This window comes from Scophthalmus maximus, chromosome 5 (assembly GCF_022379125.1).
Source record: "Scophthalmus maximus strain ysfricsl-2021 chromosome 5, ASM2237912v1, whole genome shotgun sequence".
Taxonomy (NCBI): domain Eukaryota; kingdom Metazoa; phylum Chordata; class Actinopteri; order Pleuronectiformes; family Scophthalmidae; genus Scophthalmus; species Scophthalmus maximus.
The window spans coordinates 9,655,680-9,683,100 of record NC_061519.1 but is presented as its reverse complement, the minus strand read 5'-3'; the positions used below and the strand labels follow the sequence as shown (position 1 = coordinate 9,683,100).

The 27,421-nt window shown below is 44.1% G+C and overlaps 1 protein-coding gene across 1 annotated transcript in view; it reads left to right on the top strand.

Annotated features, from left to right (window-relative positions):
* zswim5 (zinc finger, SWIM-type containing 5) overlaps positions 1 to 27,421 on the top strand; it is a 64,310-nt gene that overhangs the window by 22,556 nt on the left and 14,333 nt on the right. The window contains exons 2-5 of the mRNA XM_035633506.2: positions 22,169 to 22,356; positions 23,125 to 23,293; positions 24,801 to 24,949; positions 26,579 to 26,729. Coding sequence (XP_035489399.2) covers positions 22,169 to 22,356; positions 23,125 to 23,293; positions 24,801 to 24,949; positions 26,579 to 26,729 — 657 coding nt within the window. The remainder of the gene's footprint in view (positions 1 to 22,168; positions 22,357 to 23,124; positions 23,294 to 24,800; positions 24,950 to 26,578; positions 26,730 to 27,421) is intronic.

Sequence of the window (27,421 nt, the reverse complement as noted above, 5' to 3'; positions counted from 1 at the left end):
AGACATAGAAATGTACAGTAGGAAAACCAGTTTGAAGGCATCTCGGAGACAAAAAACCCACACAAGACATTTGAAACCGGAATGTACACTCCTCACCGTGCGTTTGTCTGATCTGACGATGCGCAGCAATTGTTGAGTCAACTCTTCAACTTTTTTTTCTGAACAACCCTGTCCCGTCCTGTAATCGAAAACCTTTGGCCACTCCTTCGCTGTGCCGAGCAGACATGGCTCTGAATCTTTAGCCTGTATGTTTGGTGCGACTGTTGGTTTAAACACAGGCTCCTAGGAGCCCAATCTGAATATGAACCAGTACATTTATCCTCAGCAAGGCGATTAAAACCCCCAAAAAATAAGCTGCTCACAATCCACTTGAAGAACTCTTTGCCCTTAGGACTTTTGCTTTCTACACGCTCCCCGTCATTTTCGCAGGGAGGCTTGATTAGATGAAACTTTAATGGCCCCCGTGGGGAAAGTGTGTCTGATCACAAATTTGCCCCGCGCGTCATACATCATGTTACATTTAGCACTTAGTCGAGGCCCCTTATCCAGGGAGAGCTATGACTGTGTTTTCAGTTTGTCACCGTCAAGCAAATTGTTGTTGCTTTTTTTCCACTTCCAGAAGGCACTGCTTTTACCTGGCCCGCGGCTGATTCGACTTTCTGGGAAAGGTTCTCCACTGAGTGAAATGACCTGGACTTGTTTGAATTCTCTAAATGCAAAGAAAAGGCGTTTCAGTGCTTTCTGTCATGTGTCCTACAGCTGAGGCTACACTGTCCCGCCATTTATGAAAGGAAAGGGGACAATGACATCCCACAATTCCTTGCTATTCCTTGTGGATAACATCCGCGGCCGCATGGTTACATATCTTGGTGTAAATGCGGTCGGATTCTCTCAGCGACTCCTCACCCTTTCTCCTTCACATCTGTCCTTGAACTCTGAATAACGTTTAACATGGAGGTCAAGGCAAAGTGGGCAGGAAAGGACGTAGGACATTATCTTTTTTTGCTCTATTCAATTCACAGAAGACTCCATATCTATGTGCGGAGAATCCTCCCATTGTTTCGCGCGAACTTCAGCGAAGGAGCAGGCGGAGTCCGTGAGCTCACTGGCTCCCTCCACGCAGGGCCGTCGCTGAGCACTCTGCACCGTCTCTCCGAGCCCTATTCATTAATTCATTTCTTATTGGGACGAAGATAACAGGATTAGTCCTCCAAGCTTCCAGGAGTCAGCGGGGAGGGGGGGGCTTTAACCCGCCTCCCTCCTGCAGACAATGGCTGTGTGTGTGTGTGTGTGTGTGTGTGTGTGTGTGTGTGTGTGTGTGTGTGTGTGTGTGTGTGTGTGTGTGTGTGTGTGTGTGTGTGTGTGTGTGTGTGTGTGTGTGTGTGTGTGTGTGTGTGTGTGTGTGTGTGTGTGTGTGTGTGTGTGTGTGAGAGGGAGAGTGTACGTGTGATTGTGTGGGTTTGGGTTTGTGTCCTTGCCAGATGGGACCAGTGCTTCTTCCAACTTAGAAAATCAGGAGTGCGCACACACGCGCGCATTCTCCAAGCTCTCCTCGTCCTTCTCCTGGTTTGTGTCCAATCATTCACTTCTCTCTATTGTCTACTGGCTTCGAGCGGGGGCCGTCTCGACAAAAAGCCCAAAGCCACAAATTCCAAAATTCTGTAATAACAATAACTGTCGATACAAAATTTGCAGAAAGAAAAAAATGCTTTTTATTTATTTATTTATTATTTGCCTCTTGTCGATATGCTAACCAAGCAGAGGCAGTCATGGAACTACAGTGAAGTCACTGTACAGGTAATACCTCTAAAGCTACATCCCAGTCATCCAATTTATTATGTGAGGACTTGATATATATGATGTCTTCAGGCTTGGTCTTCCAGAAACAACTTCCAGTAATGAAACCTCTATAATTATTTTTAATATCCACCTTTTTGTGGCAACGCATATACAATAATAAAAACAATAAAAAAATAACATTTTAATACAGACTCGGATGTCGGTTACCGTGGCAACGACCAATGGTCCCTATGGTCCGTTCACACCAAACCTGAAGTCAAGTTACGCCGTACCCGACTCGCTAAATACATGATTCAGATAATCGGTTGTGGGACGAGCAGGGAGAGATGGATGTTCAGGGCGGGGGTCCTTCAGGAGGAAGGGTTGAGAACCAGAGCTCTACCACAATCAACCAATTTCACAGACGTACGTCGCCGAGTGTAAAACTGACTGAAGAGGATGGAGGATTGGTAAATGATAATTATAGGAATGTCTCCGTGATGTTATGATGAGGCACGTGGCTCCTTTCAAAACATTGCAGCTAAAGAGCAGGTCACATGGCATAAAAGCACCGTCTGTCTCCCCATCCGCTCTTTCGATTCATCCTTCCTCAGCACCGCAGCGCTCCCTCGCCTTCGTGCACCTCCCCGGTTCCCTCCTGCCCCTCCCTCTGCCGAGACGGAGTCTACGGCCTCCTCTCGCTGTTACTGTGGAGAGAGCGGCGGCGTGCGTCCCAGGAATGCGGGCCGACGCGCACACACACACATTCCTGCGCGCGCACACACAAAAACACACAGTCACAACCACCCTGTGTCCTGCCAGCTTTGTGGGTCATTGTATTTGGCACGTGGCCACTATCTCCCCTATGTCGCGCGCGCACACACACACACACACACACACACACACACACACACACACACACACACACACACACACACACACACACACTCACACTCACACACTCACACACTCTCTTTCTCTCGCCCCCTGCCTGACTCCTGCCTTGGCAGACAGCTCCTGCTGAGTAAGGCGGCCCTCGTTCTCTTCATTTCTTTTTTCCCCTCTCTCCTCTTGTTACTTTTCAGAGCGGCCTTCTCTCCCCGCAGTCGTCACATCTCGTCCCTCCCCTCATATCTAACTCGTCCTTAACCTGCAGAGGCTGAGTAAACCCAACAGGCCCTCCCGTCCTCGCCCCCCTTCCCTCTCCCGACACCAGCCGCCATCGCTTTTTACCGTCGGCTGTGTCGCAGCAAAGCTAAGCCCCCGCCGCATGCTTTTGAATTGACACGTTGTAATTGAATGAGAAGATTTGACTTTGGCCATTAGTCATGTCTTTATTCTCCCGCAGGCAACAATGTCTCAACAACTCAGAATTAGAGGCGGGGCATTCGGGGAGTCAGGCAGCTACATTTAGCCTTAAACCATAGACGATGTTTCACAATGGCAGTTTATGGGAAGGACTGACACACAGATATTAACAACAAAAATACAGCTTTAGTCAAACGAGAATTTATGTAGAGACTCTTGCTCTTGACCATTGTGCAAAGTCAAACACACAGAGCATAATGGGTGATGATTCAGGGATACGTTCACTGAATGTGAGGCACCGGGACAAGCGTTAGGCTGTTTGCTTACAGTAACTGTACAATGAATACAGTTCTGTAGGCCGCAAAGATAAAAGCAGTATTTAAGGGCCTGGCGAAAAAAACGATGTGGGCAGAGTGTCATTGCCCCCCCCCCCCCCCCCAATACCACAAAGTCCTGTCTGAGCTGATTGCACTTGCACCCTTGAGAGAGAGGTTGGCGCTGATATGAGAATATGCAAAGGTGTGTTGTAGAACCAAGCCGGAGGGATATTTGACCAATGTGGAACAAGGAAGTCCTCAATGTTTTTTGGGGAGGGGGATTAACGTTTGGATGAACTGCCATCACGGAGACACTGTGGTCTGCAGTCACGCCGACTGTCGGTGGCTCCTTGCTGGTGATTGGCCTCGGATCTGTGCGGTTAACAGTCCTAATCAGCCGTTCATCACACGGAACAATGTTATTTTGTTCAGGAACACTGTCTTTGATAATGCTTTATCTGCTTCTGCTAAGATGTACAGTACAGTATGCTAGTTGCTCTGTGACAACCATGGCCTTCTTGAGCCACGTCTTCGGACTCCATGTTCTTTGTCTGAGGCCATTTTTTTGTATATTTAAATATTACCATCTGATGAGCATTTTCCAAAGGAATAGAAAGATATACCCCGGGTTTCCTGTCAATATTTGGAGTGGCTCTCCACAGTGTGTCAGGGAATTCATAATAAAGGATAACAGATATTTGTCCGTATCCTGATAGAACCTGGGAAAGCAACATTGGAAACAACCTAAGTCAGATAATGGATGGACAGATGATAGAATGTGCATGTGGTACTGATTGTATTATTAGTGTTCGTCCTTCATGAAGCTAGAACCAGATGGGCCTTGACTCACAGGTTCAAACCGGTTCTCTTGACTACCAGGACTACCCAACTTGATTTTTTTTTTAATTCACCCAGCTTCCTCCACTTCCACCAGCCGAGTCTTGTTTAAGTTCCCCTGTTTCTTTTCCCTCGCTTGTTTCCAAGATGAAAAGAGGATCCTGTTGTGTTTCTTGTGGTGTTGCCCGGCACGGCCTCTTCACTGTGATCTTGTTTTAAGTGCCCAGCCTCACTATAGCTACACCTTTTTCAAATATACCTGAGAAGACAGGAGAAGAGGTGTGTGTGTGTGTGTGTGTGTGTGTGTGTGTGTGTGTGTGTGTGTGTGTGTGTGTGTGTGTGTGTGTGTGTGTGTGTGTGTGTGTGTGTGTGTGTGTGTGTGTGTGTGTGTGTGTGTGTGTGTGTGTGTGTGTGTGTGTTTCTCTCATTGTCATGCCAAGGACAAGCAGCCCTGTCCCGTGCCAAGTGGTGCCAAGCCAGCTGGCTGTCGCTCATGCTTTTGTTGTGTGCTATGCTCTGTATTCAGCCCACGACACACATTGTTGTGAAGAGCCTTTCACTTGCTCACTCTTCCTCGTCCCGTGTGTGTGTGTGTGTGTGTGTGTGTGTGTGTGTGTGTGTGTGTGTGTGTGTGTGTGTGTGTGTGTGTGTGTGTGTGTGTGTGTGTGTGTGTGTGTGTGTGTGTGTGTGTGTGTGTGTGTGTGTGTGTGTGTGTGTGTGTGTGTGTGTGTGTGTGTGTGTGTCTTTTGTGGCAGTGACCTTGATGTGGGGCAAAAACTAGGAACACGAGACGGCCAATCGAGAGCAGTAGGGGGAATTAGAAGTGAAATACTGCTGCGTGTAATTACCTACTTGATATTCGCTGGTGTTTGACTTTGGACATACAGTAACTCCAGTTTTGTCTGTTGTTACACCTGAGAGGTGAAGGGGCACTGCTCGGCGTCGTGGTCAGCTCCAGTCCATGACTGCTGTTGCCTGACACACAGGATGCGCCATTCGTCAAAAATAATTCTCAGAATGATGTGTTGACTGATTTATGTTTCAAAGTGCACAATTTCATCTTGGGTTAAGTCATACATGATCCACAATAAGGGTTTGCTAGATTTTCTAAATAACATCTCAAAAAGCCCATTCCATGTCCGAACAGACTGGACGGCATCCAACATCTTTTTTTTCTTTTCTTTTTTTTTTTACAACTTTCTGACACTACTGACCTTTCGACAAGAAATTTGGCCAGGCGTGAGGAAGTGAAAAGGCGTGTAGGATTTGAACTCATTTCTGAGGTATGCGTTAGCTTTTGTTTCCTTATACCTGTTGAATTTTTTCAGTTGCGTAGGGACAATTTGCAGGGCTAGTTGGTAACCCACTGTAGATGGTGAGTTAATTAACTTGGGTGTTTTTTTGTTGTTACACTGGTCTACAACCTTTTTTGTGCAAAGCTGCAAACCTCCACAGGGAATCTGTTAGTGCTAATCCATCACAATAACTCCATGAGCTTCTTTAGTTATTCTTCTGTTCTCTCTGTGTTTGTTCTCCAGGGTTTCTTTTTGTCATTTTAAGAGTTATTCCGGAGTTTAAAAAAGCTTTCTGAGATGTTTTCGTACCATCATCTCATGACTCATAAGTGCCTGTAAACTATTCCTCCTTTGTGAAGTGGTAGCCTACATATTGCTGTTGGAAGTAGCTGGTATCCCGCGTTGGCCTCCTCCAATTCGGACTTTTCAGCTCTCAATCCCTCAATTGTTTCTATTGGTCAACGTTGGAATTTCACATTCCACAGTTGACCAAAGTTGCATATTTATTTTGGCCCCACGAGCAAATCCCCTGATTGCAGTGATCCCAATGGAATGAACTGATTCCTCTGCAAAAAAATCTCCATTTCTAGCGCTGTGCCAAGCCTTTAAACTGCCGGTCTGGAAGAAGTCACATCAGGGTATTTTATAACTAAATTTTTTTTTGCACATTACAACAAAAAAGCGTTATGCGTTAGTCATATTTTGAAATCCTTCTCACTCGGCTGTATTTAAAATGCTTTGGCAGCGCCGTCACAACACCAGTGCCAATAAAACAAACCAAATTGATTGACTTGAACTGCAGTGGCAGACGGAGAATATCTGGAAAAGGAGTTGATTGGCTGGGTAAGCCCCTGTGGTGACCCATGAGAGGATATGTTTAAAGTGTCAACTCATGAATATTCATGAGCAGAGTCCAGCCCACTCTCCCACCTCCCGCTGCCTCATGTGTCCATAGCTGTTTTTAAATCGACATCATTTTGGCTGAAGTGCCTTTCAGATGGCCTTCCCTGTTCTGACACCTTCCGGAAACAAGGGAGAGACACTTAATTAACAACAAGACTTAACTTAACTTAACTTAATTAATCAGGCTCTTCTTTTAAGTGTGTGTGTGATGGAATATCGGAGATAGATTGTTGCAGAGGAAACCCAGGAAATGGAAGACGAGTGAAACAGTGAGGAAAAGAATCAAAGTCAAACAGGGAGCAAGTGTGACATTGAAACAGACAAAATGAGATTAGGAGGAGTGCATTGCACAGCACTGCATTCACGTTGTGACTCAAAAAATAAGCAAACCCAGTTTCTTGGTGAGCCGTTGGTGAACTGCCACGGCGGTTGTAGAAAGTACGATGTTCAACTAGTATACGTCCATGTGATGAAAGTCGTTCTCGATCGTGTCAGAGAAACAGTTGGTGTGCCTCGTCTTCTCTGGAAGGGTAGAGCAGGATACTTTCTGCTGTAAAATTTAATTTCTATCACGCCTTCATTGTCAATCAACCTCACCCGAGTTTTAGCATCATTCTCCATTTGCCAACAATTAGCATCGCCATTAACATTGCCACACACTCAAAACAGGTACGGTTTTAATGCAGCATCTGGCATTAAATGAGTCTCCAGTAATGCGTGTTGGGACAGGCTTCTGCCTTTCTTGCCAAGATGAAGTATCTTTGGCACGTGACTCTGTCTCATAATGTTACCTCCTTCACATTTGACAATTACCTCACTGTTCTCCCAAGTCGCCCCGTCTGTCAAGTTTGTGTCAGCATGACCTTTTGGCCGATTTGATCTTATGGCAAGCCAAAGTTGCATCTGCACTAAGATTTGATCCGCGTTTTGCAGCTCAGACATTGGGAAAATGTTGATTTTTTTCAGAGAGGAAAAGGGGGTCTGCATGAAGGTCATCCCTCAGCTTCACCGTAAAAATCTCCAAGATGAGGTCTAAATGCACCCTCATCAGACTCCATTCACCCAAAGTAGGGAATTAAATGAGGTGCACGGGAGTCGGTTAGAAATTTTCTCCAATCAAATCAGACTTCATTGTCGTAGGGCCGTTTATGTAATCAAGCACATATTAAGAACACGGAGACCCATGGTCCAACACAAAATTATTTCTCAGGATGTAAAACTGCATCAAGGTTCCACAATTTTTTTGGGCCACTTCATTTTGGGGAATTAGAATTTCATTGTCATCCTTGTTGAATTAATCAATCTTATGTTCTAATTGTACAGTAGAAAAACTAAAGGCAAGGGTATGCATGAAGCAAAGGAGTATGATGTGTCATCCACTAGTGTTGGTGTTTATTGCCGTTTCCAATAACGTCACTTCTTTGAAGGCATTTGTAGTTTTGCAGGTTTTTGTACATAAAGTAAATGACGGTACTAATGTAGTAAAATACAAAAAGAGAACTTGAGAGAGAATTTCAAAGCTTAAACCAGGTCAATGACTGTGAAGTGATTGTCAGATAAGAGGAAGTAGAAAGTAATGGATGCGGCTCAGTCACAGTTCTGATGTCGGATGTACGGGGAGGGGTTTCAGATGCTGTTAGATGACCCCCGTAAAGGACCCAGGATGTAGACCTGAGGGACCCGCGTTACATCAACATTGAGCAAAGGATTGGTCATTAAGGGAAACCCTTTTATATAGTGGCACAGACTATGACTCTGCCTATGTGTTTAGAGTCTTTTATGTATATTATCACCATTAAACATTATCTTACAGTCAAATATGTCTATAGTGCTACTAAAAGTACTAAAGTTGTCTTATTATTTGCATGTTTACGAAAGGCAATTTAGAGCATTAATTATAGCTTGCAACTGCTGTTGCTGTGGTGAACTTGGAAGCCATTTGTACATTCTATTTCTGTAAAGCACAGGTGAAAATGAAGGCGAAGGCTCGGCTGTTTTTCAGACTAGCGTTTCAACGACTTTGCTGAAATAAATCGCCACAGCACAAAGGCATGTAGGTCAAGTTTGCCTTCCTTTTAAGAGCTTTCACAATAGCAGTTTTCGGTGCCAGGGGGGGAAATACCAGAGGGTTGGGAATGGCTGACAAATACTGGTGCTTCATCCTCTTGACAACTGAACACTCATGAAAAGGTGACTGGTATGGCTTCGAATGAGAAGGCTGAGGATTTGAGTTGTGTTATGTGTCTTTACATGTCACTTCGTCATCGGCAACTGCAAACTAGTTCATGCTAGTAAAGAAAAAGAAATAAAGAGCCACTTTTTTGAGTGTAATTACAATGGTACTATTATTGCAATGGTACTCGAAAGAATTGAGAGGGCCTGAAGAGTTCAGCTGTGCAGCTTTAAAGTTTTAATCTAGAAAAAAAACCGAGTCAGATAGTCGTTCGGGCAACGCTTTGCATTTGGATGAAAAAATGCAGCACACGCCAGCGTCGCACATTCTCATACACACACCTATTATATACAGTAGGCATACGCTCACTCACACATCCATACAACAGTAGCCCCGGGGTTGTTGTTACTAGCCCTTCTTTGTCCACACAGAGGGGATTGGAAGGCTTGCACCACTGTTGGTTCAATCTCAAGCCGTCCCTGCACTGCCTGAATCCAGGCCATTGTGATCAGATGTGGTGTGTGCGTTTGTTTGTGTGTGTCACCAGATTGACGAGTACAGCCCGATCCCCTCCTATCTGTCCTGTGTGTGTGTGTGTGTGTGTGTGTGTGTGTGTGTGTGTGTGTGTGTGTGTGTGTGTGTGTGTGTGTGTGTGTGTGTGTGTGTGTGTGTGTGTGTGTGTGTGTGTGTGTGTGTGTGTGTGTGTGTGTGTGTGTGTGTGTGTGTTTTTGCGCGTGCACACGCATGCTTGTGTGTGGTTATGAACATGACAGCTGACTGTGTGTGTGTGTGTGTACAGCTGCTTGTGTGTTTGACTTTTGACATTATTAGGTGATTACTTGTGTGAGGGTGTGTGTACATGTGTGTTCATGTGAATAGTTTCCATTCAAACATGGCCTGTGGTCTGACAACAAAACTTTACCTCATGTGTCACTAATTCATTCTTGTTGTTGACCGAGCTAAACAAACCTTTGTCAGCGCATTCTCTTATTGTCGGTCAGCCGGTTGCAGTTTAGTAGTTTTTGTTTGATGTGGTGCATTTTATAGCTGGACTGATCTTGGTATATTCAACTTTTTCAAATATGAAATATAAGATGGCTGTGCCGAAAACATCATATCTCTGTTAAACTGTTCACCAGAGTGAATTATCTGTTGAACAACAACTTATTACTGGCTGCACTGATCTGTTTTTATTAAAAACTTGTTTTGCCGACAGGCCTTTCAGCCCTGTATCATAAATAACATCACATGACCATTCACGTACACTGGGCACGCGCATGCCCGCGGGAATTGTCGCAGATTGCTTGAATAATAGCTCGTCCTCCCGTGCATGTAAGCAGTTGTTGCATTATAAAATGCGTAATTTAACTGCTCAACAGCTGCTAGCAAAGACAACAAGGTCAACAACGCTTTTAATTAGTTATCCATTTTGCATTGGCCACTGGCAGTCGTGGCTGATGTCGCTTATTTTCATCTGGAACAGGGTCACGTGAGCTTTAGGAAATGACCGGGTTTCTGCCCAGCCAGACTAAAACGCAACCTTATTAAAAGAATGTTTTCAAAAGTCTCCGTTTCAGGGCCCGAGAACTCCAGAGTGTTGCGGATGCCCGGACCAGTAGTTATGTTGTAAAGCTGAAATGTGTAACAGAGGATGTAGCCTTAACCTCTTCAGTCCCTTGCCCCACTGGCGGGAAAGTCATGCTATGCAGCCAAGCTTCATTTAAATGTAACTTCACTTTTTATTTTATTCACTCACTTAAATTGCACTTTTCCCATATGGTGTGTTCCATTTATAGTACATCATTTACTCTAATCATTTGTCTTGTCAGTTCGTGTTCATTTCAGAAATTAGGTTTGTCATTATATCCCCCCCCCCATAGCTGCTCTGCTCTCTCTCCCAATGGCATCATCCACAAGGCCTCCTGGCTGCGGCCTGCCTGCCAGCCGCCTCTCACCCATTGTGGGCTAACAATGGCAGGCGAGGCCCCAGCCTCGAGGCCTTCAGCCCCGGTCTTAGAGGGGCTGCCGGGGTGGGCGGGGCTTGTGGAGGAGGGGATGTGCTTGCCTGTGAAAGGCTGACTCTGTGGGGGCAGCCAGTAGGGGAGGGAACCCACAGGGGGGTAGGTGGGGAAGAAAAAGCAGGTCACGCCCAGATTAAAATTCAATGTATGCCCCACGTACGACTGTCGACGCAGGCCTTGGTACACCGTCTGTGTGTGTGTGTGTGTGTGTGTGTGTGTGTGTTTATGCATGCATGCAAGCAGGCAGCCAGGGGGTGCAGGGAGAGGGGATTCTCAGGATTTTCAAGGTGCCATGCTGGCTCGCCAGTTAACATGATGAGAGAGAGAAAGAGGAGGGAGAGAAGACCAGAAATTAGAGCGACAGGAATAGAGACGCACTGGGGGAGCGAGGAGAATTGTGTGTGTGTGGGTAGTAGTAATCAGAGTGTCTGGCCCCCTTCATGGCTTTACTTCAGTTGTTTTGAGCTCAACACACCTTCAGGGTGTGTGTGTGTGTGTGTTAATGGGGTAACAGCAGCGTCATAATGCATGCAAGACAAAGCTGATTTGGTGATGCTTGCTTCCTTTGTGTTATTGCTGCATTCTTTTAGGGGGGGGGTCCACACAAACACACACACACACACACACACACACACACACATACACACACACACAAAATCCAATCCCCCTCTGTTTTGGGCCCCATCCCCATATGGTGGCTTGGCTTGATGAGAGCTTGATGAAGTCAACCAGAAGTCCCCCACCCGTGTGTGTGTGTGGGTGTGTGTGTGTGCGTGCGTGTTTAAATCTGTGATTGCTTTTCAGCTAATGGATAAATGAGAGTTTCACCCTTGCAGTGCCATTGTTGTGTATGTGCGTGTTTTTAGAGAGAGGGGAGAGAGAGCATGTGTGGCTCGTCAGCTTGTATATGGGCTTGCAAGCTGTTTTCATTATATTTCATTATTCATGTTTCATGCATGATTGTGCAAGTGATCAGCTCTGTAGGGGTGGAGGCTAATCAGCGGATGGAAAGGTTTTCTAAACCCAGACATGAAGACAGTCCAACAAAAACCTCAAATGTCACGACCTTTGCGTCGAACATAATGTTTCCCAGAAAGAATGGAAAGAAACCGACTCTTGTGGAAGCGCAACCAAAACATCGAATAAACCCTAGTCAGTATTTATTTTTTCAGATTGCCAGCAGGGATTGAACTGAATCCCATGTCTGAAATTTCTGCTCCTTTTGTTTGAAATGAAAACCAGCGAGACTTGCTGTCACTATGGTAAACGGGCAACCAGATTAACCAGTAAACCACCAGCATTTATTTTCATTTCCCCGAGTATGCTCAGAATCCAAACAGTGATTCACCTTCGACAAATGTTGGCGTCTAAAATTAACTCTCTGCGAAGGAGTTTGGAATTCGCAATGTTTTTTGTCAGCTCAGAAGTAAAACTGAACACGCCAGCCTCTGTCATTCAAAATACGGTTGACATACTATACTCTGGCCTCTTTCAGCCACCTCTAAACATCAAAAAGATGCTCAATTATTCATAAAATGTGTTTTTGCTAATTTTGAGTGCCTTTGCTGCACGCCTCCCTTCACAGCCTCCATGAGAGTGTCATCTGCTTGACAGGCCGAGGTCAATATTCGCTTATTCTGAAATGTCCTTGAAGTTACTATTGTTCAGTCTTTAGACATTGATTTGGCTGCAGTCGTCAGACGCTTGCCTTTAGTTGTACACTAAACAAAAACACTGATTAATGAAACTGGATTTGTATATCAAATGTTCAGCTCTGTGCTCAATTGTGTTTGTGCACAGATGACAAATGCTTGCCTTTGTACCTCCTTCCTCTTGTGTATGTGCAGAAACGCCACCAGGGTTGAGCTTTTTCTTTCTTTTCTCTTTTTGTTGCTACCTCCTCATTCCTTAAGTTGTGTCCGCCAACTCAGAATGGAGCCATTTTGTCTCCTTCAGTTCCTGAAATGAAATATAAGCCTCTTAAATGCATACTTATCTTGCCCTGCAGACTGCGCTTGAAGAACAAACACACACACACACACACACACACACACACACACACACACACACACTAAAGAGGCATTGTGATGCCAGGCCTTGTTGTTCCTAAGACGGTGGCTGCATGCATATGGCAGATGGCTGTTCCTTTGCTTTGCGTGCCGCCATATTAAACAAAAACCATGGCTAAGGCCACGGCTGGTTTAGGAAAAGGGCAAAGTGCGAGAGAGACGGAGAAGGAGGAGACAAAAGAGCAGCAGAGGGAGACACGGGAGACAACAGGCTTGGCATACGTAAACACAAGCAGGAAATCCATGTGTGTAAATGCGCATATGTGTGTGCATAACCACATTAACAATGCATGCGTTCCTCACAGAGATGCACGCGAAAAGACACAAACACATTCTCCTGAATCAACACACAAAGATAACCAGGATACACACACACACACACGCATTCCACATGGATAGTTTGCTCTAGGGAAGGATCCATACAAGTGCGCAAGCAGATATCACGTGTATTTCGTGTGTTGTGTGTGTTTTCATGTGTCCAGGTGGTTGCGCTTATTGAAAAAAAAAATTGGTGTTGCATAGTGTATGTGAATGAGTTTGTAAGTAAACGAGTGATAAATGAGTTTTTGGTAATTGGAGGGGGAAATTCAGCGTGGTGACCTTTTATGGCTGTCGGCTCCTTTTAGCTCACGTGTTGGTGTGTCTTGTTCGTGCTTGTGTTTCCATATCATGTTGTGTTTCTGTCCAGTTCTGTTGGGAGGCAAGATGGTGACACACTGATATGGGGGCCATTTTCGATTTGACCAAGACAAGTCATACTAGTGTGTAGGTTAGTTTTGTACTTTTACAACCTTGTGAAAAGCTTTTTTTAACCGCCAAACTGTGCATTTGTTCAATTTCTGTGGGATGATGTGTGCATTAGTGGCCCATAGAAAATGATAACGTCAGGCAGTAACATTAGCTTGTCAGCTACAGTTTTGTCTTCATACCTAACTGGTTATAAATTTGCCTAAAGACAAGGTCACAAGGGTTATACCTAGTGTTACCTTACGAGTAAACGGGAGGCGAATGAACACATGTAAACATTTTAGCTAAAAGCTTGTCTCGTGCCAACAAATGCCAGTTCTGTGCAATAATATGAGCATATATTTTCACACATTGGGTCATGCATTTGTTGTGAATTAGCTCCCAGTGCAATAAAATTGTCATCTTAGCTTTCGGGTTGCGGCTCTGTCTATTTACAACCCCAACAGGTTTCCATCTCTCTGCTGTGTGTTCTCAGGTTCCTATGCCGTTACATTTCTTGCTTCAAGGGTAATGCATGTAGTGATACGCCAAGTCACTCAGGAAAAAAAGAAAGAATAAAAATCAAAACTGGAAGTCCAAGTTTTCTTCTAGACAGCGGATGTAGGTTTTATCGCTTGCAGGCGAGGGATACTGTATGGTCCGGTCTCTGAGAGTTTGCAGCTTGATAGATTGCTTTTGCTCGTCTCTTTGCTCTTTGTTTGTCCGGACAAAGCCGCATGCACAATAATGTCTCTACAAGTAAAACACCCCGCTGCTTTCTTTTCTCTAATTTAGCCTTCCATGAACACGCTATACACACTTAGGATGATTTTTTTGTGCATAACGCGCATGTACCAAGGCTCTAACTCGGCCTCACCTCAACCTAGCTTCAGCTTTGTATTCATTCTTGTGTTTGCGTACAAGCATTTCTCCTTTGGGCACACATGGGCTCTTGGTGCTTTTTTCCCCCCATAAAAGCTGAAAGCAGCATTTATGGCTTTTTCTCCTCTCCAAGTAACCTTCGTTCTAGTGTTTTACCCACTCACAATGGCATGAATCGACAAAGTGGCTCTCCATTAACAGCAGTATGTATGCAAGTCTTGAATTGGACCTTTCTGAATTGGCTTTCACGTAAGATTGCTTGCTTTCAGATCAGACAGATGAAGTCCTTGATTGAATTTCAGACGTTGTCAAGGAACCACGCCGTCCTTCCCACCATCCGTCCATTCATTCGCGCAGCTTTTATCTGAAGCAAGATACCTGTGTGCGTGCGCGTGCAAGCGAGTGCATGTTCGTGTCAAGAACAGGACTAACAATTTTTATCATACGTACTCTTCCTCATTCTGATGATTTTGAACGGCCTTTGTCCCTCTCTTTATCTCTGTGAGCACTGAACTTCTTTTCATAGCAGTCAGGTTTACATCAAGCTCTACCATCTCTCCCTCTGGACTATTTCTCTCAATTTCCTTCATTTTTCTTTTCTTTTCTTTTTTTTTTTGCTCTTTGCTCAATCAGGTTGGGAACTTGGGCCTGACACGTGAGCCTTCTGCTGATTTCCACCCGAGTCAGCTCTGTCAGATCTGCAGTTTTCCCTTTCTTGTTGTTTCTACAGTGGCACATCAGCAAAAAAATTCTTCTCTTCCCTGTCGCCCAGTTCTCACCTTCCCCGTGGCAACAGAATGGAGCAAATCAGGGAATCAATTCAATGTAATCATGACAAATGAGTCCCGGCGGTTAGCAAGGATTTTTGTGCGTGCGTGTGTGGGACATGGGTGCTGGGAAATCACAAATGAATCAATCAACTGTTATCGCATCAGCAAACACTGTAGGAGGGAGGGATAGGAGGATGGATCGGCAAATGATGGATGGATGGATGGATGGATGGGCAGAGGGGAGGTGTGGATTCAGTGTACTCTGTGTGTGTCCGTGCATATGCACGTCTGCTGTGCAGAGATAGATGGCTGATTGAATAGAGGGCCATGTGGGTGCCTTGTGTGTGTGAATGAGAGCGAGCAGGGGGGTGCTGTGTTAACCTTGGAGCTGTCAGAACAGATGGGAGATGGGAAGGGCCACAGGCTGCGAGGGATGTATTGGCTGCTGGAGGATGACGAATCCTCTGCTACTTTTGGAAAGGGGTAGTGAGATTAGAATGGGGGCATTTTTAGTGCATGTATTTCTTCTGAGAATTGAGTTTTTTGATCCAAATCAATAGTAATGTGTCATCGACTTAGAAAGAGTCAGTAAGTTTGTGGGTGGCTGAGGAGGAAGTGTGTGTTTAATTGTTGTTGGTTTTTTTGAGTCATAATAGACGCGCAAAACAAACCGCAGTAAAGACACTTTGGGAAACATCATCAACCCACCTACAGTGTTTGTCAAGTGATCACTGGGAAATGCAGAACAAAAACACCATATTAGCGAGCAGTTAGCATTAGAGCCAGACTGATTTGTTTTATTGTTTTAGGGCCAGTGCTATACTGACGTTATTTGAAGTTATGACAGTATATCACCACCACAGGCACCATGACTTTGTCTCGTCTTGGCCGTGTTTAGGTTTTACTTTCAAATGATGTTTCTCTCTTCTCTCTTGAAACCTTAATTCATGATTTAAACCAATACGTCAGATGAGGTCAACCCCTAGTCATGGATTCAAGGTTTGTGTCGTGATAACTCAAGGTAACTCAAGGAGTATAGAGGAGGTCACTGGAGTCGTATGGTATCAAAACTGTGAATTACAAACTATGGCCTTCATAATTGCCAGATCCTGACAGAAATTAACGCCTATGAGAGATTTCAGAGCAACTATTTGTCCAACACCATCATCAAAACGTTTTTGAGCTTTTGGAAAGCGCTATATAAATCCAGTTTATTATTTTTATTATTATTATTAGTAGCAGTAAAACATAAATATGAGGGAATATCTTTTTTATAGAGGCTCATGGTGAACCTATATTGGGATTTCCTTTAATTTCACACCAGTCCATATTACTTTACCAAATGGGGATGCAGTTATCCTATGTGGGTGGCAAAATGAAGGGAGTGGTGTCGACACAGTGCTGTAGGGAAAGTAGACTTCTTGAACTTAAAAATGCACTCTGAGGGGTGGGTGGGGTTTGTCTGTCTGCGTTGTCTGTGGTGAGGCAGGGGTTTGAATAAGACTATGGTCTATTTGTATATGTGTGTGTGGGCGTACACACTCACTTTGGCTAAGAGCCTAGCTCCATCTCCCCAGCTGATTAGGGGGTTAATGGCCTCTGAGCATGGGGAGCTCTCTGCTTCCTGATTGGCTGACATGCTTCTGTGTAGGTGGGGTTTCCATCGAGTGGCAGATGGTGTACAACCAGGGGGGCGGGAGGCAGGGGAGAGTGTTTATACATATATATGTATATTGTATCTTCACACATTTTGTGATTTTCCCACATGCGTCAGTACAACACTGCTGCAGGATTTCAACTATATCTATGAAGAGATACCTTAGTATTATATGTTTGATTATTTTATTTTTTGGGGGTTTTTTCCGCCTTTAATTTGACAGAACAGCTAGGTGAGAAAGGGGAGAAAGAGGGGGGAAGACATGCAGGAAATCGTCATAAATCGGCATAAACCTCGAAGTTTATGTGTGTCCACTGAGCCACCCCGGCCACCACAGTATTATATGTTGTATCACTATACATGTAGTGTCAAATGCAAACAATTCAGATTAAAAACACACCAACATGCAAAATGAACACAGCTCTATACATAGCGCATTGAAGTGTGGCTGTTACTAACCACGAATGACACACATGCACGCTTTCTTCAGCTTTAAAGATGTCAGTGGCATACAGTGTGTGTGTAGGTTTTCTGGGCAAGTATCTGCATCAGAACAGACAAAAAAGATATGACACACATTCACGTACACACTCAATACAAACTGAAACAAACCAATAGCAAAGATACATGAAGATGCATGACGTGTGTTTGCGTGTGGGTGTGTTAGAGGGAGAGAGATTGTGTGAAAGAGAGATTTGTTATATCTACTGTAAATATCACTGACTTGTTAGCATCTTTTTGTCTTCATGCTCACTGCGACATTAAGAACAAAAGCAGACAGGCTCTGAAAAGGTCGTTTTGTACACTGTGTGTTTGTGTGTGTGCGTGCGAGCACGTGTGTGCGTGTCTGATGCAGAATCTTTTATCAAGTGTCATTTCATCCCCATCTGCTGAAGACACACTGATATTCTCAGCATTTTACACACTCACTCACACACACACACACACACACATACACACACACACACAGAGACACAGAGTGAGTGTCATAAAAAAAGGGGTACATTGAGTATTGACCCTCAAGCTATAGGACTAGTAACTGTTTTATGAATGGGAGAAACAGTAATCCAGTAATCTAGTCAGACATGGAGTACCTCAAGATTCCGTCCTTAGTCCCCTTCTATTTGTATTATTAGTTGAAAAGCCCCTTTGTTGTTTGGATTTTAAGGTGAAAACCTCTCAGCAATTGCTTGTTCCGTGTAGGACACGAGATGATGTCTGTTCTTGCGTAAAACAAACAGTGCCATTTTGTTGGCCTTCTTCAATAAAAACATGAACACCGTTAATATTTGTACAGTAAATATAATTCTCCGGAGAGCTTTAGCTTAACTTAGAATGAAGCCCTGTCCAAAGGTGTCCCCCTGCTCCCAAGTTTTATGCTGTATGCTTATAGTCCAATAAGCCAGACGCAGGGTTTCGCATGAGTGGTACCTAATCTTTTTCGGTATGGCCATGTTGCATAGGAAGACCCTTCAGAGAGATAGGAATGACAAAAACTGCCAGCTTAACCATATAATGAAACCCAGCGTCGTTGCAAGTTTTATGTGTGAAACTGGCAAAGGATAGAGGGGAGGAGTGCCAGACAGACAGACTATAAACTGTGTCTGAGCCATTTTAGACTTGATTGAAAGTGAAAAGAGCAGCGGTGTCACCGTCACATTCATCCCGCGGCCTGAGCAACAAAAGGCTTTAACCTAAAAGACACAGACAGAAAGAGAAGGGGGGGCTCTGTCCAAAGCCGAGAGAAAGAGGGAAAGCAGCACTCCCAGCTGTGGGAGAGATTGAATACTGAATATCATCTGCCATCAAAAGTTTTGCACTCATCTGAAATGCTGTACTGAATTTCTGGAGGCAAGTGCAGCAATGACTGACGACTGACAAGAACTTATTTAGACAGCTTGGAGGGTAGATAGCTCCCAAATGTTCCCCTGATGCTTTTAAGAAATGCACTCCTCCTGATTTTTGCCTGATCCTCTACCCTCCGCTGTGATGATTTCACCACTGGACGATCAAATTTGGACTCCATTACACTAAGCTGTGGCTTGTGCAAATTGGCTCGACAGGTATATCCATTATGGAGACGGAGGGAAGGAATGGAAAGCCTTTCTTCTGACATTTATGATATTACCATGTGCTGCAAGACACAGATTGGTCGGACAGGCGGACTCGGTGGGGGGGGGGGGACTTTGGCAATTCCGAGGACTCTTTATGTCTATCACTGGCAGATGCATCAGCCTCTCTTTCTCCCCCTGTAGTCTGTTCTCTCAGTGTCTTGCTCATCCTTCCTGTCATAGTCAGATGCCCAGTTAGACTCAGGGAACAGTTGGTGCTGGTCAGTCAGAAATCAGTATGTTAGTTAGTTGAAAGTATCATCCGTGGGGTTGTTCATGTAGTTGTTTGAAGCTGACATGTTAGCAAGTTGGGTTGGTTGTCATGAAGCCACCCAGGTCAATTTGTCAGTATGTCGGCCAGTAGATCAGTCATACTGATACATACAGTGTCCACGTGGTTGTAATGGCTGTTGGATCGGTTGGTAGTGGGAGGGTCAGATGGTTTGACCACATGCAGCTCAAAAATAGCACTGACAACTGCATGGGGAGGCTTCTGAACAGGTTTGTAGCTACCGGTACCAGGAAGAAAGTGAAATACAATCAAGTCCATGACACCTAGATATAGCACAGCAGTTACTGGCAAGATTCTACTTTCTACAATTGCAAATGCAAGTCAGCTTGAAAATGAATGTAGTGTAGTATTATTGCACATGAAACTCTTTTCTCCTCCGTCTTGATAATTCTGACGTACACAGTAGGATTATTGCAGTAGTTGACCATTCATGCTTCAAAGTGTGCTTGCGTGTATTTGATTGGCCACTGTACTTTTACTGTACCGTACTGTCCTTTTTATTAGCTTGAGCCCTCTGTTGGGAACCCCTGATTGAGGCTGGAGAAAGGATTGTCCAGCGAAAAACTTTGCTCTGCCTTTGCTGTACTTTCAATGTGTCACCATCTGGCAATGCATTTCCCCTGGCCAATTAAATATCACGTGCAAACACACATACTAGACTGCATACTTTATAACATTAATGCCATCATTTTGTTTTGAGGGGTAAAGAAAGCAGTACTCTTTATGGGCAGCCATCCTGAGTTCATGTTTTTTTAAATCACATGCCCAAAGAAAATTGGGATAGATTGCTCCCTGTTTTACACTAGAAATTATAAATTTTTTCCTAATTGTATATTTTCTCTTCTGAAGTGCAAATGTGCTCAGCACTTCCACTTGGCTGTTTTGCACAGTCTTGGTTGTTGCATCTATAGGCAAATCTTTCTGTAGTTGCTTGTCAGTAGTCTGGGGGTCAGTTTGCTCTTGTTTCACAACAAACTTTGTTCAGTTTGTGTGACAAACTACATTCAACCGCATACATCAGTCCTTGTCAACCCTTCATGTGTTCATTAGTTTCCTCCCTGGCTCTCTTGCAGCTTGTCCTTTTTTTCTTGCTGTGAAAGCAACTTGCAGTTGATTGGATCTCAGTGCATGCGTGTGTATTCGTGTGCGTGGCTGCTTCCTCGTTGCGTGTGTGTGTTCACAACATTTGGTTTGGAAAACCCAATTGTTGTGGGATTTTGCCAGGGAGAGATGGTTTAACATGTATTTATTAGGCTAGTCTACCATGCTGGCCCATCCCCCAGAATTTAATTATTCATGTCTTTGAATGTGTGTTTGCGATTGTCTTTGTTGGTTTGTCAGAACTTCAGACATGTAGGGTTTTTTTCAGCCCATGCCCAAAATAGCCATATCATTACTTCCCAGTTTGCTTGCCCATCCTCCCTTCTATGTTTCGTTCTCTCTCCTGTCGTCCTAGCTGTGAAAGCAGCACTGGGGTTGCTATGGTTTGGTGAGATACAGTAATCCAATGTGCGCGCACACACACACACCTCATAAATAATTGACCTGTCACTGTAAGACGACAAGACAGACCAGATACACTCTTTCCTCCTCTATTCTCTGTTCTCCTCTCACATTTCTCCTCCTATCTCGTCCCCTTTAGCCCCTTTTCTGCACTCACCGTCTATTTAGTCCCCCTGCAGTTGTTCCACCTGTTCTTTTCTCTTCAGTTCCTCTTCTCGAATTCACACTAATAAATGTTTAAGTATCCTAAATGTAGGTTCCAATAGACAGTTAGCTCTGTGATGTACATAACGTTTTTTGAAATAAAGTTTAGTAGATGTTGATAATTGAGTCAGTAAAATGCTGAATCATGTACATTTTGATACAAAATAGAAGAGGAATTAGGACAGGGCCTTGAGGTACTCCATAACTGAGATTACCCATTTTATCAAAGTTCTAACTAGATTGAAAACTTGATACCTGCCTGGTATCAGACCTCATTTTTGATAAACCTTTAAGAAGGCTCAACATCTTTTTAGATGGCTGCATAATTTCCGTGGGTCATTCATTGGAAGGCATGTGTATACAGAAAAAATATTTTTTTGCATGAGATGTATGCCAAGTATCTCTGAGAAAAATTCATCAGATTTTCTCGGATATGGCGGATTGGGGCTTGTAATGGGTCATCGTGTTCACTGGAGTCTTTCATATGTGCTAGGACCCTGCCACACGAGGAATAGCACCAACAAAGGATTCGGTTTCAATCCTTTTTCACAACCTGCAGTTGAACTCATTGCAAAGGCTTACAGCTGTTGGCCTCCTGATGTCTGACATGGACAAGCATGACGGGGAATAATGACTCAACAATCAGTGTTCAGAATCTAGCCAGCCAGTTCAATGCACCAAAGTGGCCAAACAGCTGCTTGGAATAGCCAACTGGAGCCAACAATGCCTGACATACCGCAAAAAGCACAAATTGTGGTCCGCCCCAGATACTCGACAACAGCTCAAAAGTGGCCAAGAGCAAATAGTCCGCTTGGTGTATGAGGGCTGTAAAAGTTAACTATGCAAAGCGGAGTTAAAGTTAATCTCTCTCCTACTAACTATCCCTTACTGTCCTGGGGGCACGTGGGTAGGAAATCATCACATCATAGCAACTTCTTTCACTGCACACTTCAAATGCATATAGGAATAACTGAGAGGGGTGGAGAGAGTGTCAGATGGCACAGTGCCCTGTCGATGACGTCTCATTAAAATGTGTGTTTTGCACGGAAGGTTCACTCTGTGTGTTTTTATAGGCTCTGATTACCACAGATGTTCTCTCTGTTCTTCTCTTTTATCTCGGCAGAAGCAAAAACACTGTCGGAAATTTTAGGTGTTGTTGATTTTGTACCGTCGCCATTGATGCCCATTGAAAATCTTTGTTCTCATTCTTACAGAAATCAGTCAAGATTGTGAAAAATGTGTGATTTGACTTCTTATCTAAGTGAATGATGAATCCAACAGAAGCTCATTTGTCCCCCTCTTCTTCCTTGTGTCTTTGCAGGGTTTCACCTCAGTGGCACGGTAACCGAACCCACCACCTCGTCGGATCCAGAGGTCACCCACAAGGTGGCCATCAGCTTCGACCGCTGCAAGATAACCTCAGTCACCTGCGGCTGTGGGAACCGGGACATTTTCTACTGCGCACACGTGGTGGCACTGTCTCTTTACAGGATTCGCAAGCCCGAACAGGTAATAATCACAGTATACAGTATTTGATTTCTTAACCTTTAGCACATGATTGATGCAGAGTCATAACTCAGTTATACCAAAACTCATACTCATATTTTCAGGCTACAGTAACTTAGACATTCAGGTGATAGTGTTTCCCCAATTTGCAGCAAAGATAAACATACAATTTCTGTTAATGGGGCAATTCAAAACTCAAAACATGGATGCCAAATTAAAGTTTAGATGCCACTATAAAGCGGTAAATTGTGACAAAAATCCCATATTTCTTTTTCTTTTTTTTTCATTTACATTTTCTGGTATTACTAAACTTTAAAATACTAAGGCACAGAATGTCCTGTCACTACAGTTCTTATAACTCTAAAGGACTCCCCGATCACTTCATATACAAACATTTGTGGTAAACCTGTGAAAGATACAGAACCTCTTGTACATTGTAATAATCTCAGAACACAAACAGCACTACTCTCGTACTAAACGATGGTATTTCAGCAGCCAGTAAGTAGAGACTGCCATGAGTTGAAATTGAGTGCAACTATTTCACTTTAAAACAGCTTCAAAGTCATCGGCAGAGGCTGCTGTTGCCCTGCAAAAGTTTCACTGTGTTACTTTAAGGGTTTATAAAGTTTTTGTTCGAAATAAAAAGATGGCGTACAGACTCACAGGCGATTCAAGCTACAGCACTTCCAAGCAATAAGCTGCTCGGAAAACTAAGTAATTGACGAACACCTCACAACGATGAAAGTTGACGTATGTGTCCGTCTTATGCAGGTGAAGCTGCGGCTTCCGATCTCAGAGACGTTGTTCCAGATGAACAGAGATCAGCTGCAGAAGCTGGTCCAGTATCTGATAACAGCCCACCACACTGAGGTGCTGCCCACTGCCCAGAAACTGGCTGATGAGATCCTCTCCTCCAACTCTGAGATCAACCAGGTCCACGGTGAGAGGGCAACTTTTGTGCCAATGTCTTTAATCTGTCTACAACTGAGTTTTATTTTCATAAATGCATGGTCAATAGGTAAGTTTTCCTTTCATATTTTTCCTTTTTTTGTTTAATTCTTGAGAAATTCTTGCTTTGTGGAGATGCTGTCCATCCCTCCGCTGTGATATCTTCACAGCAACAGGCCAGACTTAAAAGCTTCCAGACTTGAAACATGCTGCATGCTAGTCGACAGGCTGTCGTACGTCAGAGCTCCTGATTACTCCAGTGAAGCATCAAGCCCTGGCTTCAAATGGCTCGTTTGATTTCTTAGTTCCCACTCTCCAGCCGCCACCTCCTTCCAGTGGCACGGGTGGGTTGCATACAGTGAAAGAAAAAGAAGTTGAATGATAAAGTGATGCAGCAGAAGGCCAACTAAAATAGAGAAGAGATGTGTGGAAAGGAAGGGGACACTGAGAGGAAGAGACAGGAGAAATGGCACTCTGGGAAATGGGAGATGGAGGGGGGAAGATGAAAGGGCCGGAGAAAGTACTGAGATGAAAAAGAAGAGGAGAAACGCAACAGGCATGCATCAGGGAAACGACAAACGAGACACATCCTTTTACCAAACAAAACTCTTTATGTTTCTCCATTTCATCCTCCTTCGATAAATGTTGACATTCTCCGGCTCTCCTGTCCAGGAAGCCCCAGGCTGCGTTTCCTCCCAGTATTTTTTCAAGGGGGATCATGGGGGTTGAAGTTCAGTCGATCCAGGAGTGAGGCTGCCTTTGATGGAGGAATGTTTTCTGCGGCGTACTCCCAGCCAGTTGGAAACACATCTCTGGGCTTTCCTCAGCGCACTTCCTGCTAGATCAAAGCGCCCCCCCCCCCCCCCCCCCCCCCCCCCTTCAGAGCATATCTGCATTTCCCTGTAGTATTACCCAGACACATGCTCAGTCGGAACAGAAGGAAAGCAAAGTTGGCCTTATACTCCCTTAGTGTATGATTAGGGCTAAGAAAGAGCAGCTTTTTGTAAATGCCATGTAGGTGGACTTTAAGTTCAATGTCAAAACCAAAGTGGTATGAGAGCAGTGAGCATCAGCCAAGATTTAAATAATTCACAAGTTGTTTTGTTTTGTTTTCAGGATGGTTATTGCAAACTATCCTGCAGCATCAAAGGATTAAACCTGGGATCATGTCATTATCGAGCAAAGGAAACTGTGTTTTTGTCAGAGCGGCTTTATAAAAGTAATCTCCATTTCCAACAGTGGCCGTCTGTTTATGTTTTTCCTTGGGGTAAGAATTGAGGACAGGAAGGAATGGCACGACTGTGACTTTACAGACGTACCTTTGCTTACAGCAGCACCTTTGCTTACAGCAGCTTTGATGACGTGAGACAAAAGTTGATGTTGGATTTCCAATTTTCCCCCCGTGTTCAGTTTAATACATTTTTTCAGGCCTTTGGGTGTAGTACCTGTGTGCGTGCCTGTCGTTAAGTGTGTGTGTGTGTGTATGTGCGTATTCCCAGGCGCACCAGACCCAACTGCAGGCGCCAGCATTGACGATGACAACTGCTGGCACCTGGACGAGGATCAAGTCAGGGAGCAAGTCAAACAGTTTCTGTCCCAGGGAGGATACTATGGCTCTGGGAAGCAGCTCAACTCCATGTTCGCTAAGGTACACATCTCCATTTCCTACCCCTGCTTCAATATGAGATATATTGAGTTAAGTAGCTCATCGGCTTCAGCATGAGAAATATTGAGTTAAGTAGCTCATCAGAAAATAATATTAATGTCAAAAATACAATTAGTAAAATGACATAATCTTTAAAAGATTGAACAAACCAGTGATCATTTTGAAAACCAGAATGAAATATACAATTTGTGTCTGTGATAAGCATGATACTCTTATAAGAGAAAACAATGCTCTATATGGGATTTCTTAACATAACAGAATATTATTTTAAAGGTGACATATTGTGCTCATATTCAGGTTCATACTTTTAAGTTGGGTGACCATTTGAAACGGTTTACATGCTCTAATGTTCAGAAAAGGCATCAGTGTTCTCATACTGCCGATTCCTGCAGCTCCTCTTTTCACCCTCTGTCTAACTTACTTGTATTTATTTTAGCCCCGCCTCCCAATAACCCCCAGTCTTCTCTGATTGGCCAGCTGGCCCAGTCTGTTGTGATTGATCAACCGCTTTCAAAACGTGTAGGAAATGTTACGCCCACTCACCAGAGAACTGGAGATTATCAGATTGCAGGCAGGGTTACCCCAAAAGAGTCCAACTGTGACATCAGAGTGGGAGAGAAATCTGAACCAGTTGTCCAGAGCCAGGCTGTAGGGATTAGCCAGCCCACAAAAAGAACACAGGGTGGTCTTTTTTCACAGCTTTTGTGGGCTGGCAGACACCACAGATACACACATTAATGTGCACAAACACTGCTCCAGTCCAAATGAAATAAGCTATTTTTAATATTCTTCTGGTAACAATGGTTCACATGTCTGACAACCCCACCACCCCATAATGTGTAAACTGATCTTTTAAAGTTGACAAAATGTTGCCCCCAAATATCCTGTAGTCGAGTCAGAACGACTTTCTACGTACAGTTTGTCTTACAACCTCATCTTACCTTCACATTCAGCCGTTGTTCAGTTCCGTCAAAGAACACGGGATTCACAGATGGTAAATGGACTGTATTTATAAAGCACTTTTCTTGTCAAATAGACCACTCAAAACGCTTTACAGGAAAGTCACATTCACCCATTCACACACTCATACAGCGCTGCTATTTACCGCGCAGTTTTCTGTCACATTCATATATATTCATACACTGTCAGAAGAGCCGTCAGGGAAGTTAGGGTTAAGTGTCTTGCCCAAAGACACAACGGCATGTGTACTGGCGGAAGCTGCATTGAACATTTTTTCTCTTTGTGTTAAAATATTGTTTCCGACAGAGAGAACGGCTCCCGAGAACAACTTGAGATTTCTTTAACTGTATTATTCAAACTCAAGGCACTAATGGATCTTTTTATGTAGTTAAATGTAACATTGTAAAATCTTCAAAGTCGGTGTAGAGGCTTCATCAATGCACTTTCTTCGGGCTTTGTCTGAGCGAAAGAAGCCCACTAAACACAAGCTATTGTCTGGTTAATCAAAGCGTTGAGATGTTCTATAAAACTCTTGGAGTCGGCTTTTGAACCTGATGTTGATATGCTAGATGTATTAGATGTGTTGGCAGTAAGAGCAAACTGTCGTGGACTACGTACACTGACTAAACCTGTGATCCTGGGTATTTCCAGGTGCGGGAGATGCTGCGAATGCGAGATTCCAACGGTGCCCGAATGCTGACGCTCATCACGGAGCAGTTCATGGCGGACCCCCGCTTGTCGCTATGGAGACAGCAGGGCACGGGCATGACGGACAAGTGTCGGCAGCTCTGGGATGAGCTGGGTAAGGACGAGTGGAGAGAAATGTCCCGTAATGCATGTTAGTTGTCGTCAGTGAGTGCAGGTCAAACAGCCAAGCCGACGAATCCACACAAATATATTTAGTCACCTTGTCATGTAAATGCTCACCCAGTCGGTAAACTATTAGGTCATCCAGTCAGTAGCTTCTCCCCCTGCTGCTCGAGCCTCTCCTCTTCTCCGGCTCCCCGCTCTGAGTGAATGATAAAGGCTGCCCGATCAATACGGCTGCTCAGCTTCTCTGCAATCAATCGCAGCATTTAAGAGGTCAATAAGAGCACTTCCTGGGTGAGCGAGGGAGATCATGACACAGACAGAGATAGGGGAAGAAAAGCAGCCAGACGGTCAGGGTTTGTGGCCTGATCATTTTTTTCTCAGATGCAGACGTCTGACAGTTTGAGGCTGACGTAGTAAACTCTGAGTTAAGCGCAGTAGAGCAGCAGAGAGGAGGCCAGCTTCCAATATTTTGGTTTATTAAATGTAAAAATGTATTGTTATGTTTAATAAAGTCTACATGCTGCATAGGATTGTTGGACTTTAAAAAGACAGTAGATTATTTTCATGCCCTAACTGTATTTTCATTTTCAATTGATCAGTTACTTATTTTCTTGATGATTTATTTGAATGATCAGTTAGAATTTATGTACTTGCCAAATGTCAAAAACCACAAATTCACAT